The 20,843-nt window shown below is 41.2% G+C and overlaps 1 protein-coding gene across 1 annotated transcript in view; it reads right to left on the bottom strand.

Moving 5' to 3' along the window:
- The window catches only part of NPEPPS (aminopeptidase puromycin sensitive), a 39,481-nt gene that overhangs the window by 14,568 nt on the left and 4,070 nt on the right, over positions 1-20,843 (bottom strand). The window contains exons 2-9 of the mRNA XM_074926489.1: positions 15,589-15,673; positions 7,096-7,173; positions 5,938-6,059; positions 4,908-5,015; positions 3,787-3,987; positions 3,269-3,365; positions 3,130-3,163; positions 1,573-1,687 (exon numbers count right to left, since the gene is read on the bottom strand). Coding sequence (XP_074782590.1) covers positions 1,573-1,687; positions 3,130-3,163; positions 3,269-3,365; positions 3,787-3,987; positions 4,908-5,015; positions 5,938-6,059; positions 7,096-7,173; positions 15,589-15,673 — 840 coding nt within the window. The remainder of the gene's footprint in view (positions 1-1,572; positions 1,688-3,129; positions 3,164-3,268; positions 3,366-3,786; positions 3,988-4,907; positions 5,016-5,937; positions 6,060-7,095; positions 7,174-15,588; positions 15,674-20,843) is intronic.

The following is a 20,843-nucleotide window of genomic DNA, read 5'->3' as shown; positions in this document are numbered from 1 at the left end:
TTCTTGGGCAATTCCATTGGACTTCTAAAATCTTTTCACCTCCCTGTTGTCTCCCTTATCCCTCTGGCAACCTACTGCTCACCAACTCCTCTCTTCCTCTAGAAGTATTCTTATTTCATTTATCTTTGCTACAGAAGAACTGGCATATTGTGCTGGCCAGTAAGATCTGGTACTGGCACACTAAACCAGTGATGCTATTGAGGCTTTCTGCTGTGCTGTACGTGCCTCAGATTAGAGAGAAAAAGATGACTTGGGCATTTCTCAATTTCCGCATCGTCTTTTCTTATTTCACAGTTGCACCACAGAATAGAAAATAATAACCAAAGAGAAAAAGTAACTTAAAAAGAAAATTTTTGGAAGACCTAGAACTTCAAAAGGAAAATATAAAAAGCTAATTCAATATAAATTTTAGAGATTCTTGTAAATGAGACTTTCTCAAGCTTCCTGCCACAGTTCTCAATGCTCAGAAGGACCACGGATGGTTTGTGGGTCACAAACAGTCTCTGAGGCACTTGCTCGCATCCTACAGTGTTGTCTAGCCACGTGATGCTAGCTCGCCTTGCTTCCAGCTGCTCAACTGCACTAAAAGCTATAAATATACTATTTTAATATTATTTTTTCCATTTAAATATTGTGTTGCTCTCAAATGGAAGCTACTTGTACTACCACAAACAGGAACGGACACAGCTGACTGGATTTTAAGAGGCACGGCACTGTAGAAGAGTTTGACAAACTTTGCTTAGTGTTACAATTAATATTTACACTGGGTTTTTTCCTCCATCCACTCACACTTCATTTCAGCAGCCAAAAAGCCAGAACGATGCAGATTTGGGGTTCCAGAAGCCATGCTCTTTTAACCAAACGCACCGGTTTCTTACAATAAAAGAAACTTCCTAACCTGGGAAATTTTTGGATTCAAGCATCTGCTTGCAGGGTTTTGGGAAAAGGAATGTCAGATCTCATTAACAGAGTAAGCTGAAGCCATTTGTTAACAGCAGAAGCTCTGACAGATACAGGTTTCAGTTTTTAGCACTAAATGGAATTTATTTACAGATTTCAGTCTGGCTGCCTCACATATGCTTATATTTCCACCAAAATGACTTAAATATCAAACCATTCAGACAGCTGGCTCCCCATACATCCAGAGTAATTCCTATGAGTTACTATTGAGCAACTTTTCAGCTACTGGACTAGAACAATTTGCAGTGCTGAGCTGGTACTGATACGCCCGCTTGGTATGAAAGCCCGATGAGTGAATCACACCTACCTGAAAGGAAAACAGTGGATTATTGCTTCTAAGTAATCTGACTAACCAAAATCATTTTCCATGGAACACTTGCTCATCTCTAACCAGGACGATATTCAAACAACTGAACATTACTTCACATAAAAAAGATGTAGGAATACTTCCAAAGAATACACTAGTAAGAAAGTAATAAAACGCTATTTAATTATGTTTGGGGTTTTTTTTATTTTAAAGATAGTGTGCCTGCTATTCAGGGAGACTTGAACACACATACGATACGTAGCACATGTCAAAGAAAATGAGAAGAACTTGTAACTGTTAGATACCATGGTCACAAGGTTTCCAAACCACTGATGAGCAAGTTCGTGTCCTACAACCAGAGCAACCCACTGGCGAGATGAAGAACAGGAATTTTTGGGGTCAATGAGCAATGCAGTCTCCCTGTATTTAAGAGAGAAAGATAACTGAACAGAGTGGTAAATGCCTAGGGAAAAAACAACAGTCAAAAGTAGGTTAAATGACCTAAGCAAGCTAAAAAGTGATCAGTGCAACTGAAACAAAAAAAAAAAACAAACCAAAAGCTACTTCAGTTTAGACATTAAATTATTTTGGTAAGTTCCACAGCTGTTGGAATGCTTTGGAGCAGTAAGTCCTTATGGCATGCAAGAAGACAAGTGCAAAAACCCAGGCAGGAACAAGAAAGATTGTCCTTTGTTTATAAAATAGCTCACCTACCTAATCTAGGAACCTTAACTGTAACTCCCCTTGCACTGCGTGATGTATGCACAGCAACTCTTCTCTGCCTCCCTCATCCCCAAAGGAATCCCAGCTCTTCCAAGCTCACAACCAGCCAGGTTTCACCCGCCACCGCAGACACACGAGGTTCTCCACACAGGGCACACGTGCACACAGACACACGCGCACACAACCACACAACAACCCTCCTGTCAGGGTCAGGACTCAGTGCGTCAGTCAGAAGGGACTTCTGGACTCAAAGGGGGGAAACGTGCATCTCAAAACACAGACGGTGCCTGCAGATTATGCCAACCTTCTGTCCCCGAAGGGATAAAGCAAGCGTGCCAAACTGAGCATAAGGGGGGGAAAAATTAACAGCACAATTAAGAAAGGCTTCCAAAATTTCTACTTATCCAGGACAAATATTATTTCCCACCCCCACCCCCCCCCCACCCCAGGAAGTAAAATACTAGATTTCATCAGAATTGCGATAAGCAGACAAGGAGATATTAAACCTGGGCTCAAATTTCCATTGTCATTTTTTTTAAGGCCAAATTAAAACTTTAGCAGAAGAAATTCAAACTATTTCAGGGTTTAAAGTCCAAAGCTTACAAAGTTGTACAAAACTAAGGAAAATAATTCTAACAATGAGCACAGATAATGTAATAATATCAAGCAAAAGTACAAAAGCTTGATCAGATGAAGAAAAAAAAAAACTGAAAAGGAAGGCAAGTTAATATTTCTGATTTACTCATATCCACATGGTTATGCTGTGGTTGCTAAAATTACCAACTTGCCTACAACGTCGAATAAGAAACAATTCCAGCTGTGTCACTAAGTACGTAACTTTAACGGGGAAAAAAGGGGCCAAGAAAGTTCTCTTGTAGAACAGGCAGTGCTGCCAGACACTTAAAAACCTCACGCCCTTGGACAGTAGTTGTAATAGCTCATTTTTGCCTTCTTAAGATTTGTACAATAACGCACGCTGCTGCAGAAGTCAAAATTATCCAAACCGAAGCAAGAGTTGAAGGTATTTGCTCAGCCTTATTTGGGATGATACCCAATAATCACAGCTCCCTAAAACTAATCCAATTACTTCCAAGAATTAGTGAACAAAGAGGGGGAAAGACAGTATTTTAACAGCATACCTATAAGTAACAAGGCCCCAGTTCTCCATGGCACCTTTATAAAATAAATACAAAGGTTTATTGATATTGATACACACCTCTTCCTAAATGTTTAAAATTCAAATAAAATACAGTTCATCAATAAAGTGAGTTACTTTACCAGCAGCAAAGTCTGCAATAGCTATGAGATCAATTTTAGGAAGAGGGTAAGGAACATTGAAGTAGTCCTTATAAAAAGGCAGAGTTTTAGCAGCAACCTGTAAGAAATAAGAGGAGAAATGTTATGTTGACTTGGAACAATTGGTAAAACTTGAAGATTTACGATTGAAACTAGCCTCAGAAAGCAGCATACACAAGATTCCTTCCAGAAGCCCCACTCCCAGCTTCGAGAGCACAAGAGTTTAGAAGACTCCCGGCCCTGTTTCTCCAGGCTGTAGCCTACCCTTCGGCACTTCTCATCATCTTTGGAGCAAAGTCCACGCCACCGTATCAGAACTGAATTCAGCCGCACGTTTCCGTCATTACAGACATCAGTTTGTCCAAAACTGAAATTGTTTAACATCAAGCCCAGCCTCTCTGAGCCATCAAAGCCAAAAACCAGCCTCACGGGCTTTGCACGGACTGAGCAGAGGAGAGCGATGGCCGCAGCAGCGAGGGAGCCACCCTGAGCACATTTACCTCTAACGCAAACTTTCCTTGTTCCGCTTTGCCCACAGGAGTGTAAACACGCACTAAGACGCCATCGAGGGACCTGGCCTCTACAAAGTCATATTCGCCCACCACAAACGCTACAAGATACGTCGACATTATGGGGGTGCGAGCAAACTTCACTTCCACCAGATTTTCATCGTCTGGGTACGGCTTCCGGTCAAGGACGTTCTTTCAACATGAAAGGGAATCAGTTAGTTTCATGGAAGTGAAACTGCGTTACACAATGCATTTGGCTAACTATTCCATCGTTATGAGTCACGCATTTAAAATGAAAGGACTTCTTTTATGATTTTAAAACACAGACCGCAATGTAGTTCCCCCCTCCTAACTAAGGAGTTGCACTTCTACAATATAGAAGTTCTATTCCGTGACAGCAAAGGCAGCTGAACACATCAGCGACCAGCTGCTGTCCTTTGAGGTGACTATTACCCACATCCCAGCATGGCATCAGACTTTCACTTTACATTCTAAAACAGAAACCATAACCACGTGGTCAGCGGGCAAGGCCAGACTTTACAGGTAACTGTGAAAAGTTCGCTGCTGGAATTAAAAAAAGTCTGGTTTTAGACCGACTCGCTCTTCTCCAACAACATAACCTAGAAATATGTGCACCGTATTTGAAGTAGCAACCTGAAAATGCCCACTTGTATTTGTGACAGAGGTACTTCCACTCACACATTTCATCCCAGCTCTGGTCAGAAATTCTCTAGAGCAGAAAACATGCTTATTTATCTCAAGTGCTTATGTAGCTATAACAGCTATATAAACGCACAAAGGCTTATTTTTTTTCCAGTCACTCTTAATCAAGCAAGCAGCACGTGGCTTGACATATGCTAAGACTTTTCTTTTTCTTTTTTTTAAAGCACCACCACTGTGGTTTGTACAACCTGTTTAGGTTTTGTGCTAGCATCTGACATCACAATAATCTTTTTAAAAGCTCTCTCAATTTATTGCTGCTTAGTAATAGCTACCAAGACAGCCTATATTCCTAATTCAGTTACTGAGACACACTATTAACTATCAAATAATCAGCTGGTGTTTTTACAGCTTCATTTAAAACACTGTTTACTTGCACATCAAGAACTTACCATATTTGACAAAGCTACTCTGTCTTTAGGAACCACCAAAGAAATATCAAATGTTGCCTTAATAGCAGGCTCATCCCAGCAAGGGAAAGCTCTGCGAGCATCAGTAGCCTGAAGGAAATAAGAGCATTAAACAAATAACTCACAAGAGATTGTGGCAATAAAACACACACAAAAATTCAGCATATTTTACAGGCAAAAAGCTGGGTGAATGATGGCTAGTCATTGCTGTAGAGTTGCTTCACTGCCACTCTTGACCTCTGCATTAGAGCATTTTATTCTCGCTGTGATAACCTATTTCACTCTTGGTTTTAAAAAAAAAAAAATGCAGCTGAAAAGCACTCTGTGCTCTGATGGAATTCTACAGTCTGAGCAAAATTTAGCAGAGTCATGACAGGAGCAAAGCTCAGTCATGTGAAAGCAGAGAGGGCACCCAGGCGTTCACAGACCGTACATACAAGACCACCTATTTATATTCCGTCAGTAGACTGCACCCAAGAAATGTTCTATTTGTACTAGGTAAGTACTCTGTGGTTTTATGTAACCAGGCAGATAACTATGAAATTACAGTATGGTATAAAATTCTGTTATTACGTCCAGGGTTTACATAATACTTGAGAGAGAATCTGGCTCACATTCTGGATGTCATTAAGGCACCGAGATAAAAGCAGTGTCCTATTAAAAAAACTAATATACTTCATAAAGGAAAGTTAAACGGAGGTGTTTGACCACATCTAAATAAATAGCTGTTCTTCAACGTTTCAGCTAGCGTATATATACGATGCATCACACATCAGCATGATCCTTGGCTGGGGAATTTGCCAGACCCAGAATTTACTGACCTTGAAGTCACAATGTAAAGGCTGTTTTTAGTAATACCCATCCACACTAAGAGCAAGAAGCAAATAATTACGGATTTTTGAAATTTACCCAGAGGGTATAGCTAAAGCTAGGAAATCGTGTCTTTGCTTCTTCTAAACATAAATCCTATATTAAGAATGACATTCCCTGAAAACAAAAATATAGCCCATACCTCAAACTGAGTGACAGCAGCATAGCGTGTGTCTCCGGTAGGGGTGGTATATTTACTCCGGTAAAAACCTTTCATTTTATCATTCAGCTCCCCTACAAAGTCTATCTTTAGCGTCCCTGTCCCTGTAACAGAAACAGATGGGACATTGTTATTTGCATGTGCCAAATAGAACATTTATTTGTCTGGACCTTCAGGCCAGGCCACTCCGCTGGCCCACTGCCCTTCTGAAATAAGATGTCCCTTCAACTCATCTCCACCCATCATTTTTTTGCCAACCTCCCTCAAACCCTTCACTCTCCTCACACAAAATCAGCTCCAGCAGAGCAACGCAGGCAAAGCCAGACTCACCGCAGCATTTTAGCATTAATCGGAGACCAGAGGCCGTGGCAGTATTGTTCTCATCTTCTAAACACAGGGCAGTAACCAGGAGAGACCTGCCTGAAGCCTTTTGAGAAGTCCGATCCTACAATCCTTACCTTTGAGTAAAGTTTGCAAAAATATAGGATGGCTACTAAGTAATAACAGCATCCTACGAGATCTACAAAAGCCAAGATGGAGCACTGGCTGTGTTCAAGCTTATAAGTCAATTAGTCTCAGGATTTATCCTGCCCTCAATGACTCAGTGCAAAAAGGGAAACCTGATCTTGATCAGAGAGGCAGTATGCCAGTATCCCACAGAACAAAACACTGAAGTCTTATCACCCCAGAATCTTTATATTTGTATTTGTCAAGATGAAAAACTGCTTTATTCAAACTCAGGAGCTGAATTTCAACGGACAAACTCCTCAGAGCAAAAAAATGTAGCGGTTTCAAAAGAAATTAGTACGTTCACGCCTAGGAAAATACCGCAGTAATTCAGATTAGCTCATTCTCAGTAAGAGGAAAACAGATGATCGGTAGCTAACATAAATAGCTTCTGAGCCTAACTCCCAATAGCAGGTAAATAATTTAGAGTCACCTCAGGTGTTGGAAGCAAAAATCACCATTAGTGAAACAACTTTTTCAATTCCAGAGGCTCACAAAGTGACTTATAGTGGACAGACTCCCTAGGGAGCACTACATTGGCAGTCAGAAACTTCAGGAAAGACAGAGCTGTCCTACTCCAGCTTTTTCAAGTGCAAACATCTTAAACGCAGAAAGCATGAAAACAGCTCTTACCTTTCTGAAGAGTACTGGGAAAGGAGAGAGTAACCTTTTCATCCTCATTTTGGTAGTTGAACCCTGTAGCATGTACCTCTGAAACAGAAAAACAAGACTACTTTGTTCAAAATAAGCCCCAGAGATGTTTTTGTAACTCATGAACATTTAAAATTAACTGAACCAGCCGAATCCAACAACATGCTGTAGTTACTGAATAAATCAATAAGGATTGAATAATCCAGAACGATAAAAATGCAAGCAACCAAAGAAACGCCACCCGTTGTCAGAGTTCCACGTTATATTATCTTCCTTCAGAAAAATAAATCTCCCACATTCACAGACTACATAGACATGCACCTCATCCATCCGAGTGCTGCACTCGCACACGCAGGGAAGTTTTCTGCTGCGCCGAGTCACAAAAGCTGCCCTGTGAAACTGTAAACGTGCAGCAGGAACAGCGTCCTGGACCCCACCAGCAGCGCTGGTAGCAACTGCTACACTCCCCACAAACGGTAAAACACAGCACAAAACTTTCCCTCGACATTAAGTGCTTACATCGGTGCAGCAGGAATCTTATTATTTCAAACAGGATGCCTTATGGTTTAACTAATTTGTGGATCTCACTTTGAAAAGCACACTAATATCCACAGCAGGGTGGTTGTGTTTGGTTTTAACCACAAAGAAAAACGGAATGTCGATTTTATTTAAAAATTGTCTTCAGAACCAAGGACCTACCTTGGAGTTTGTATACCATTCAGCAAGGGTATCCAAAATCAACCACAATATTAAGCAGAATGGCATTTACACAGCCTTGGATCTATTTGTACATGCAGAGATCCGAATGATGAGGCCAAGCTGGAGAGACAGGGGGAGGGAATTGGTCCTCAGGAATTAAACTGTCCTGCAGCTTAGAGTTAGCAGAGCCAGGAGAGGAGACCTGGTGTTGCTTCTTCCTTCCTAATTCATCAAGTCCCACTCACTGCATCCAAGGTGATGTACATCTATGCTCCTTCAACAAAAAAAAATCCTAAAATAGCTAGGTAGGACCTCACTTTGCAAGTTCTGCTACCTATGTCACTCTATACTCAACCACCAGGTATCAAAGAAATGCAAATCTCCACCAGAACAAACGAGCAATACTTTCCACCACGCATCAGCATCGTGAACTACCAAACTTGGTGAGCCTGAATATGACAATACATCTTTCCACGTAGACATACTGATGGATAACTCTAGATCTATAAATACAATAAACATTTGGCAGTTCGGTGTAGTTTTGAAAGCACTCCTAGTACAAGCTGCTTGTGCCATCCCACTGACATCACTCAAACTGAAGTGGGAAGACACCGAGGACACTGAAACGCTAGCAAGGGCCTAGCAACCTTTTCAGGTACTTTCAAAATTGGCCTAAGTAGTCAATAGCTCAGTCATCAGTAAACAGCTTCAGTCAGCTACTGAAGTAGTTACAAGCTTTGAATGGTCACAGAAAAAAAGGACAAAAAGAAGTACTGGAAAGTGTTGTGATACAGAGAGGTAAACACCCTCAAAGACAGACGTACCACTATATCAGCTTCATTAAAGGGAATTCTGAATGAGAAAGCTTGTTTGAAGGAACAATTTCATTTACAGAATGACCTCTCTTCCACACTCAAGTATCGCTACAGGGATCCAGGTATTCTGTTTCAGAGGCAGCCTAAGAACGGTCACAAGATGTTCAGCTAAGTTGTTCCATATGCAAGAAAAGTAACTAGAAACATGTTTTTATTCTTATAAAATTTAAAGTGCTATTTATTCTGGAATAGTACAATTTCAGCCTTAAGTCAGAGCTAATACCAACCTCTGCTCACAGAGAACATAAATGCAGAAACTGCATGAATACATTAGTCTTAACTACTGGTTTCACAGGGCTCTGCTCAGTGTTTAATCAGAGTTAACCACCATGCTAGGGTACGCAATACATAAATGCTTACTATAAAGCAACTCTAGCTGTAGAAAAAAAAAAAATCTCAAACCAAAAAACCAGTACCGGAGCAAATTCAAGAAGAAAAATTCTTTACAGGATCAAGTAGAAGAATTTTAAACTACTAGTCTGTACTAAGGAGTTTCAAGATTTTTAGAATCAACCATAAGAGGGATGGGATAGACCATTTAAACAGAATACATGCCAAGGACATCAAAATGCCAGCAAGCATTGGGCAATGAGCAACAAAGAGGAAAGGTTTAGCTTTTCTTCTGAAAACTCTGGGGAATACTGAGGCAGAAAAGGAGACATTATAGGAGAGCTGAAGACGTAGAAGGGAACAATGTTAATGCACAACCCACTAGCCTGGAAATGGGCTTCCAGCAACAGAGCGCGGAGCTGATTGCTGACTCCATCGTTTAGACCCAATGAATTTTGACCCCAACTATCTTTAGAGTCCAACAGACAACAAACCTGTTGTTCTGCGATAGCATGTCAGTGACCTCGGTCGGAGGGAAGGACAGGCTGAATACCTGTTGGTAATTTGTGTTAATCCTGCCTGGAGGAACCCCACTGCTGAACAACCTGCAGATGCTGAGCTGTCAGCCTGTGGGCAGAGGCTAAATGAAAACCTGAGAAACAAGATCAGTACAAGAACGTAGAAACACGCCCACCCCCCCGTCCCAGTGTATTTTAGAATGACCACAGCAAACCAAAACCATTTTTATCTTTTTACAACTTCTCATGGAAACAATCTGATACCAAAGACAAACAATACCATGACTTCAGGATCGTAGTTCTGACCTACTGAAACTGAGAAATACAGAAGAATGAGCGTTATGCAGATCTACTGCCAGAAGTTGACAACACATATCGAGTTTCCCCCTCCTCCTCTCCCAGATGTGAAGTCCTCCTCGGTGTATTTGAATCTGGAGCTCCGCTACTTATAACCTTTTTAACCCCTACTAGGAAAGACACAGGTAAACATCCCCAGTGGTAAAAGAAGGTGAAGACCTTCAGGTTTTTTTTTTTTTCCCCTGCAACAGCCTGGGAATACATTAACACATCGCACAACGCAACCTTGTTTCAAAGAGCTTCTCCGGCTTAATTTCAGGCTGTTAGATCCCATTACCCTAAGGTTAGACACAATATTTAAACAGGTTAGAGTTGAAGTTGGCTGGAAGCTGCCATCTCAGGAGCGGGGCCCTGTGCTCCGGCACATACGGATCACAATCTCCACAGAGGAGGCCGAGAGGTTTGTGATGCCCCAGGACCACCCCGCTCGCCTCCACAACCGGCCTCTGAGGGGCACTTAAAAGCCACGGCAAGAGCACAGCTCCAATAAAAGGTAACGCTCAGTTACAGTTTCGCAAGGCGTGTACTCATTGAGGAGTTGGTGTCTAGAAGAGAGTTCTTCCACGCTCAACTCCAGCAACTTTTTGTAATTCTCAAAGCAGCTGCTTACATACCAATTTCTGAAAAAGCAGAATATAAATGAAAGATTCAAAGTTACTTTTTTTTTTAAAAAAAAAAAAAAACACCCACTATTCAATGCCAATAATTTAATCCAGAGCAAAAAAACCATGGAAAACCATCAACAATACTTTTTGTTAGAGTTTAAGAGAACTGCATATAACAAAGATGTAATTGCAGTAAAAGGCTGTCTGAATTCCTAACAGTGCTGAATACAAAAGCTCCTGAAGAGAACAACACAATTTTGGCAGCCTACTAACTTTGGAGAGTTTGGCACTGCAAGGTTGCAAGTTAATCACTAGCACATTAGTACAGTCTGGACCAAGTTGCATGAGAAAATAAAAAGCTGCTAGTGCTTCGTGTCTTTGGAAAAAAAACGCATAAAAATCAGATCTAGCAATCCTCCCAAACTCAGAGCACTACGTATCAAATTTTACAGTAGTGTTTTAAATAAGTTACAGTCCTTCTACAGAGCGCTTCCTGAAATTGCACAGTAACCAGGTGGATACATCAATTAACGACCCCAATTTCTGTATTACATGCTTATAAATGTGGATCCTAGCCAAAGGCTTTAAGCAGTGTCAAATGTGCGTGTATTCCAAAGTGAAGACAAAGCCAAGTGCAGGAGATGGGATATTTTCAAGTAGCCTTCATTCCACGGCATGGAGAAGTCACAGGCAATTAAGGTATGGTGGCTTAATGAACTTGCATTCATCAACGGAGCTGCAGTGACGGTGTGCCCTTTGCCTACTCTATCTGCGAATTAAACACATTAGCTTAAAACATCTACGTGTTGACATATCACACACTGTCCTCCCTCAGCATTAGCCACTGAACTATGCCGAGGCAACTCCCGAGCACGCTAATGCTTTCAAGCCCTTTCACATTTTTTCACGTGTTTCAAACCCGAAGTTGTAAAATCCTTTAAAGGAGTCAGAACTATTCTCACGTATCAGATATGCCCAAACTGTCCGTGCCAACGCAGGCCAGGCCTTCTTAAAAAAAACCCCCTACCGTTAAACATTCTGTCACATCAAGTCCTCTCCAGAAGAAAGGATGACGATGAGCTTTTCTACACCAAATAAAAGTTTCACAACTGGCTTAAACAAATCCAGTCTGCTACGGGCACAGACAGTAGTCTCATTTTTCCCCACCTGGCTGCAGCTGCATGTTCCCGTTCCCATTCCCTTCCTTCCACTGGCATTCACATACAATCATCAGAATCAGGAAAATGATCTGTCTCCAAGTTGCCTTTTTTTTCCCCCCCCCCTCCTTGTAGAGGCAGTTTTCAGTCAGTGCAGTTTCCTGGTCCCCACGGCTGCTCAACAGCGCAGACACGAATGGCACCAGAAGGGAGGGCGTGAGGAGAAGCCTCACTGCCCTTCCCGCAGCAGCGTGGTTTCGGGCCGGGGAGCAGCAGTGCTCCCAGGCCGGGGCAGAGCGCTGTCAGACACGCTTGGGTCACACTGCTCAGCTCTCCAGAAGCGCTGCCGATATTATTATTATTTTTAAACACCACCCGAGGCTCTGGTGTAACTCTAGCACTACCATCCAAGCACGTCTCTACCATACTAGGAAGGAAAAGACTAAAATAATGAGTTCTGGCCTTAAAACCTTTTAAAGGTTGAAGTACAAATCAAAGTTCACTCGATCATTTCTGCTAAACAAACATCACTACGCTTGCTTGTAATTTTTTAATGCAAAATTGCCAACTACCACCCTCCAAGCATCTCTAAATTTAAAGAACCTGCTTTAGATCCCCCAGTATCTGAAAAGCTTTCCAAGCTAAAGACAATGCAATTCACTGATTATGACTCCATCACAATTTCACAGTTCCTTAGAAGAGACACTCACAGGAAGCTCAAGCTGCTTTGCATTCAATAAGTATGAAACTCAATCCCCTAAAATTTAAATGAAGAACCAGCTTGCTTAGGAATGTCTTTTCAGTTCTTCATTTAGCTGAGCCAAGTCAACCGTCTGAACAAAGGTAACACAGCACACGCACACCTCAACGCTAAGGCTGCACTATAAACATTTGACTACAAATGCTAAAAGCTAGCTTCTGGAAAAAAACAAACCCAATTGCTCCTTATGATTAGTGGGAGGAGCCAGGCATAATTTCAGCAACGGAAAACTCAGTATTTTCAGTAGCTTTCTTCCATTACAGCATACCTGGCACAAACAGCAAATCCACAACTTCCCCTTACACTCACTACACTAGTTTCAGGATGAAACAGAGAATTTTTCTACTCCAAAGTACTGAGTAATCAAATCTCTCCTGGTTTATTATTCGCTATCACTCAATTGTGGATTACACAGCAAAATTTTTTACTTTGACTTTAAAGCTTCAGAGATCCTCCTTCAGCTCCCTGTCAAATATTGGGCAATAATCTGATTTCCCTGCAAATCTGCATTAAAATTCCAAAGACCAAGTTCTACCCTCTGCTGTATTCATCTTTAGAAGAGTGAATAGGAGGGGAGGAAAAATACAGCCCACAGTTCTAGCTTAAGATTTCTGTTGTACAAGCCACAGTACTGTAGGCACTCAAGACTTACAAGAACTATTAGGAAAAGAATAAACTGTTCTGCACAGAAGTCAACAGATCACCTCCATAAACAAGGGAAAGGTATCTGTTGAACAAGACAGTCTCTTCTTCACACAGCTGCTTCGCAGAACAGAACCACACTTGAAAGAAGATAAGTGACTGATTATCATTTGTCTCACATTTACAGACAAGTGTGAGACAAATTCTTCCCCACTGAGGTGCAGAACTAAAAGAGGGAACGGTTCTTCACTAGAGCCTTTAAAGGAGAAAACATTACTAACTTCTCACTCATTTTCAAATACACTATATAAGCAATTGGTACGAGGCTCACCTAAGTAACTAAATCCAAACGATCAGGCTGATATTCCTGTTGGTTCATTGGACTATTTCATACTCTGGTTTTGAGACCAGTTATACAATTACTATCCCAAAGCTGTGCACAATAGAAGCATTAGTAAGACTGACTTGATCTGTATCAACAGGTGCCAGCAAATAGTCTGCCAAATTCATGCAATTTTACTTCCAAAGCCATTATACTAGTTGGCAGGTTACCAAACTGAAAGATATGTTTTAACCCCATCGAGCCTGAGTATAATTCTAGTAAAAAGAGAATGAAACTGCACCTCGAGTATTTACGATACAACAGTTTGAGAGGCGAGTGCCTCTACTATACCGTACTCCTATTGCTGTGTGTCCAGGGAGCCACGTTCAAGGCTATCTGAAAAATCAGAATGAAGGAATTTAAGCCATAGAAACCCACTTCCAGTGTACTTGGGTTTAAGTCCCCATTAAGCTCTACTATTAATACTTTGAAGGTACAAGGAGAGTATATCAACTTTATAGAAAAACAGACCTCTGAGAGGGAAATCAGCTCTGAAAACAACAAAGATAATACATTAAAATAGACATCTTCTCTATTTTAGGTATTTTTCCTGATTTGACTGGAAAGGGGCTTTATTTCGAGGTACGTCTTCCATTACTTTTCATTTTCTCAATGACAAAATAAAAAATTAATAGGTGGTTTGGGCCTGTGGCACGGTGGTAGGCGGAACAGACTCCATACACACTCTGCTATTACTACCACTCTCGTTACTCAGTGTAAGAAATAGCTGCAGGAGTGCTTAGCAACACAGGGAGCAGGGAGGGAGCAGCACTGTGTTCGTTTGCTACCTAAACCCTGCGGGACTCCTGCTCCCGGTCGGACTTTCCTCCGCCGCCCTCGCGGCACTGAGCTCGACTTTTCCACAACACGCCCGCCGAACGCTCCCTCCTTAGGACAGAGTTCCCCGTCCAGCTAAGCGCCGCTTGGCTGCTCTCAGCTCCGCTTAAGCCCTTTGTTTTCTTTAATAGTCTATTAAAAATTTTAAAAGCCAAACCAATTGAGCAAAGACTCATTGCAGACATTCCACTTGCCACGTACAAATCTGTGAGCTATAGGAGAATGCCACTGCAAACAAAAACTGAAATTGTCCAGAAAATTAAGATTTTTATTCTTCTTTAGGTGTTCAGGCAAACACAGCCCTTCTCTCCAACTTCCTTCAGCTGTTGCATAAGCATACTAGAGACATTTAAAGCTAATCAAAACCACCTTTCTTCTATCCGTCATCGAGATCATTCCTTTAAGTCACAATCATGGTTTTAACAAAGTGCTTCGGGACATCATTGTGGCATTTTCCTTACAGAAAGGGAAGCTCCACCGAGCCTTTTGTTGTCTGAAGGACTTCAGAAACAGTCATATACACTGGACCAAACAGCTACTCCGCTTGAAACAGCACAGGCTCTGTAAGAAAACCAGAAAGGCTTTGCACACTGTTAGACCATCCCTCTCTGTTACAAGGAGCTTCTTTTCCACACCTCAACCATTTCACGCTTCAATTGCTAGAACTTTTTTTGCATCTGCTGAATCTCCTCAAACAGAATTAGGGAAGATGTCAAGGGCTCTAACTGTGTGTTACAAACACGTATTGCTTCTCCAATTTCTTCAGTTACTTCCAGCCTTTCACTGAACCGGATCACAATTGTTGTCTATCCACACAATCACCTTTTTCCATATTGCCTTGTGCTTGGAACATCCTGCTAAATGTCAATTAAGCATCTTCTGTACTTCCTCAAATCCTTCCCAATGGGTATTTGCCAGCGCAGGTCCTTACTGATGCATCCCTTACCCAAGCCCTTGTCACAGATTTCGTCAGTATTGCAAAGTCCAGAGGTACAGATCATGTTTTTATACAGTTATCCAGTATAAATAACATGAAAACAGTCCAACATCCTTTTGCCTACAACACTCAGGCATGATGGAGTAGAACTTGGATTTCATGGAAGCTTGAGGTAACTTTTTAAAACATAACGCAAATGGTCGTAATGAGAAGAGAATAAAGATTAGATAATTAATTCTGTGCTTCTAGGGGTAGGTTAGCTTGCAAAACTATTACGAAATACCGCAATCAAAGTTGTTCACTGTTGGCAACAGCACGTCATGTCAGAAATGAAATGGATTAACAGATAAAAACTTCAGCAAAAAAGCAATCCTACCTTCATCTCCTTCTGGCGCATAGGAAGCTGTAATAATGTCAATGTCAGCACAGTTCATCACGATTTGGTTGGTTGCCTGTTTCACCTGGAAAAGAAATTTTATGAGCATTAGGAAGAAATGGTGTTCCCTACTATGTTGAGCTCTGTTAGGTAGGCATTGCCATCTCCCTCTGATCTAAAAGTCATCAAGCGTTTAAAATAAAACTTAGCGTTCAAAAGTGGTAAAAAAGAAGATATTCCACTGACAGCTCTCACTTCTTCCCCAACACACGTACTTGAATCACGTTTGAGCCGTCTAGGCCTACTTATCAACGCTGTGAATTATTTAAGGGAATGAACTGCCTGTTAAAAATTGGTATAAAAGCTTGACAATAGGGCCCTTGTACATGCCTGGGAATCCAAGACCAATAAAAATAGATAGAGAGCCTGTAAGCTTTCTTTTAGAGACGACCTTTGGGAGACCGTAGTAGAAACCTTTGAACACAAACCTACATCTTTTGGAGATGATCAGAAATACAGCCCATGGTATTGTGTCCTAAACTGTCAACACGATAAGAACTTCTTAGGTTAAAAAACATCTGCCAAGAAATTCGCCTTTACATTTTCCTGAAAGCTTTCCTTCTGCCAGCTCTTGGCTACACACATTTTGCTTTATTTAACAAGTGGCCAGCTCCCAGCGTAGTAATAAACTGTCTCACTGTGCCAGCTTTCTATTTGGATGCAAGAGCTTGAATACAGAGGAATTCAAATTAAATATCAATTAATTACAAAGGGGTAAAATATTTGGAAATTAAACTAGGAATTATTTAGAAACTTATGGCTGAAACCACTAGAATCATCATACTGGATCGAGCTGGTAATCCTGCTAGTCCGGAATACAATTTCTAGCAGTAGACAATGCCAATTCTTTAAATAAAGGAGCAAGAATTTCTCTAACAGCCAACTAAAGTTTAACGTATGCACAAGGGAACCGCTTCCTACCCCAAAAAGTTCCTTAAAGCATAAGGACTTACATCTCTTTCTTGGTTCTTCACTATTATAACCCTAAAATGCCCCATTACCACCCGCACCCACCACTCTAGCTATCCAGGTCTGAACAGAGCAGAAACCAGCTGGACCTCTTTGTGACAGAAACTGGTTCCCACGAATCAAGAGCTCCTTCACGCCGTCGCAAAACCAGCCAAGCGCTCTGCATGTGCACGCCAGCACCATTCGAACATCTGAGTGTCAACGCATTTACGACAAGTAAAGCCAAAATAATAAGCTGAAGTGTCACAGCTGAAGCAGACGCATCCCTCTGCCACAAAGGAGCTGGTATCTGCACAAGAGGAGTAAACAGAAGCAGATGCTCGGTCCTAAACTGTTCTACCTAGGCTCGCTGAAGGAAGGGTTCCTTAGTCATTGTGTACATAAAAACCAAATTCAAGTCCAGTCAGCAATAAGAGAGACTTAAGTAGTTTAAACGTATAACTTAATAGGCACACCCACACCGTCAGAACGGTCCGTCTAGCCTAATAATCTGATAACCAAAGGGCTAATGCCAGCTACTCCAAGGAAAGCCAACCCCCCCAACCGAGGGTTAACAGAGACAAACCTAACTCAGAAGTTTCTTTCTAACCTCAGCCCCCAGCTCTGCTTCTGAAGCAAATGTCTCTGGCTTATTCCTATTAACAGATTTGTCTGTATAATAAATATTACGTAAGGGCTTATAATTTTTGACAAGCATAACCTTCCAAATCCTGCGTGTCAGGCACCCTGCAGTAGCTGTGTCCTACAGAACAGAGCAGAAGAGCTGTGTTGTTTTCACCCTGTTGCCTCTTTATGGTAGTAAAACCAAAACAGTATTACCTAACGAACATAACCTGATTCTAAAGACGACATGCTTGCAAAGCATAAAATGTAAGAGCTGAAGTGAAACAGGTTAGATTTGATGCTTCCAGTAAAGATTTACAATCTGATTTTTTTTTTTTTTTTTTTCCAATTTGGCATGCATGCAACTAAAGGATTACAACACTTCTCAAAATGTAAGATCAAAGCCCAACAATTTTCATCACAATATTAGGGTTTGAGGTTTTTCAAGGTCTTCTAAAACACAGAAGAATCAGAATGAGAAAGCTTTTTATAAATGTCTAGTAGAGAATTTTATTCCATCTACAATTCCAAATCTCTCTGGATTAAGAATTCAAGATGCATAAAGAGCTGCCCAAATTGCAGACAATACTGGATTTAACAATAGGCTTGATCTTTAAAAAACAACCTCTTCTGAGGAGAAAAGAATTTTCAGCATAGCACTGTGCCTGCAAAATCAGAAAGTTTAGGTTGAAGCAGAGACAACTTCAGAGGCTCCTCGGACAATTACCTGTATTTTTTTTTCTTACCTCCTACAAATATCAAGCCAGTTTTACAAAGGAGTGCAACATACTAGAAAACATTTAAAGGAACTGAGTGAACTGGCAGCCTAAAAAAAGTTTACCCTGCAACTCCTGAAAAATAAAGGGCAGAATTCAGCATGCAGATATGAATATTGACAGTGTACCATGCAGCACACACTGAGGCTTCTCATAATTGAATTCAGTGGGGAGGAAAAAAAAGTTTTCCTGTTGGCACACAGGCTGTAGCATGAGAGCCTCCTCCCTCTGATCCACTAAACATAATGAAGTACAGACACACCTGTAAGAACAAAACCAAAAGTATAAACCACCCAGCATACTTAACTCATGACCATTTGATCTCATGAGAACCTATAGCCTCATGTTTACACACACCAGATATATCATGAAGATGAATGAATGTGTTTTACTGTAAGTGATACCTGGAAACTGCTTTTGCTATGTTTTGGAAGATGGATATTCTGCTCATGCAGTGCTTTTTATGAATGCAATCATATTAGAAGGCAAAAAAGCATCTCGCTGCATAAGGTATAACCAATTACAGAGCTGCATAGATGTGAACTGTCACCCTGCTTCACCTTGCTCTATAAAATAATAAATTTACTCTTCAACAACAAGAGGCTAATCGAGGCAAGAGCAAGCTGTAAAATGCCTTCAACGAAAGTAGCCGTAAGGCTGCCACGCTTAAAAGCAGCAGATGAACCAATACCTGGAAGGAAGGAGTGTTTCAAAAACCTTAAACCTGTTGCTTTTGATGAAACCCTAGTAACATTCATCAGAATTCAACTACCTGTTGGGATGAGCCAGACACAGACACCACAGGCAGGTCTGCCCTGCAGTAGAACTGCAGACCTTTAAGAGATTTTAACTGCGTTGGTAACCGGCCGTCAGACTGTGACACACGCTTCCCAAACCCCTACACAGCCCCACGCGTGCTCACCGCTTGCTTCTGGGAAGGAAGATCTCACCCCAAAAGAGGTAACAGTTTAAGTTCCCCTCCCACAATTCTCCAAGGTAGTATCATTTGGCAGAAGAGGAGCTAAAAAGATTAATTAGTTAGCTCTGCCAACTAGAACTTGAAGACGCTGTAAAGCTTTTGATTTCCACCGGTTATCAGAGCAGGAAAGGCCTTGATGGACATTTGAAACAAGAATTTGAATGGGCTCAGCAGAATGCCAGTCTACCTGAAATACAGGATGAAGTGCACCAAAAGACATCTTTATAGTCAAAACTAATTCTCTGGAGATATTTATAAGCCTAGATAATGAAAATCTTGTCACTCGGCTTTGAAGTCCTTTTCTAACTGTAGTATTAGAACAAGCATGTGTGTTTTTAACATTTTACTCTCTAAAAATAGACAATTAAAATTACCTCAGTTGTGTTCTAGGATGTAACTTTTTTTAAAATTCAAAACTACACTGAGAAAAGGAATAAAGACTTTTATTAATCTGTATCTCCAGCAAATTATGCTAGCCAAGTAGTAAAATTACCAATGCCACAAGCAATTGACCCACTGGAACAATTCACTTCATTCTAAAGAGCGTCCAACTACATTCACCCGTAGCAGTCACACGTACTTCAGAAGTGTCGAACTCACAGACAAGTAAATCCCCGCAAACTACGATCAATGCGATCACCTTAGCCTCATGAATTACAGAACTGAAAGAGGCCTTGCTGTGGGGGAGAAGAGCAAAGGCATTCCTATTTTTGAAAAGCCAGTGGCATAAGGGTACACAGAGCCCCCGAGGTCTTGACTTTGAAGGACCAGACTCGAACCTTCAGCACTCACATTCACATCTCATTTCACGTGCTGGAAGTTACAGTGCTGGATAACACGACCATGTAGTTATACCAGACAACTTCCCCGCCCTCCCAAGAGATACAGAGCACAAATACTACACCCATTAAGCTTAATTTTTCAAGGCCTACATACAAGAGTGTCACAATTAATCTTTAACTGGCATGCAGCAGGATCAGAAGACTACACATTCTTTAGTCTAGCAGATACCACATAATTAACCTATAAAAAGCAACAGATACAGGTTAAACATCGCTAAATATAACAGAGACTCCTTCAGACATATTAAAGGGACTGCGAAAGATATTTAAAAGAGCCATCTACCTCAGCTTGTAAATTCTTTATAGATAGGTTGCTCTGCAACCAAGAAACACCTCACTGTAATTTTTAATGAACTAAGTGAATCACCACACGCTGCTCTCCAAAGGTAGTTTATATAGAGGTAAATACCAGGAAGTCAGAAGACAACCGTGCGCCTTTCCAAAGCTCTGCATCACTACACCCTGCGCCAGACAGGTGATCGTCTGGAGCCATGACAGCGTTAAGAACTTCTATTTAAAAGCTTAAAATAACCGTTGAACTTTGGGAGCCAGATGTTTGTTTCTGTTGCTAGTTACTCATGTTTGCCTTTTCAGCACGGTGCTGAAGAACAGAACGGTCACACATCCCCTCTTTGTTCCAGCTCGGAGTTAGGCCTCCCAGGAGTCAAAAGCAGAATGGAAAAAAGTTGACCTAGACACTGAGTAATATGAGTGCACCGCGCTGATAACTAGATCCTGAGAATCAGGGTTATAATAATTAAATCTCAGGCTAACAGATGAATAAAGTAGATGAACTATTTCCACCCAAAGAAAAAAAAAAAAAATAAATCTTAATTGTGCTCATTCAGAAACATCCCCACACACCCAACAAATCAACAGTTTAAAATGCTAAAAGATGACATAACCAGAGCGATCACAGGATTGTGAGCAGGCGACTATTGCAGCTCCAGATCTGCTACCAACACCCAGCGTCCGACTCTCCCACAACCACGTTTTGTCCCAGCTGTGACAAGGTTTCCTTGTGAA

The sequence above is a fragment of the Athene noctua genome, chromosome 25 (genome assembly GCF_965140245.1).
Source record: "Athene noctua chromosome 25, bAthNoc1.hap1.1, whole genome shotgun sequence".
In the NCBI taxonomy this organism is placed as follows: domain Eukaryota; kingdom Metazoa; phylum Chordata; class Aves; order Strigiformes; family Strigidae; genus Athene; species Athene noctua.
This window is presented reverse-complemented; position numbering and strand designations above follow the sequence as displayed.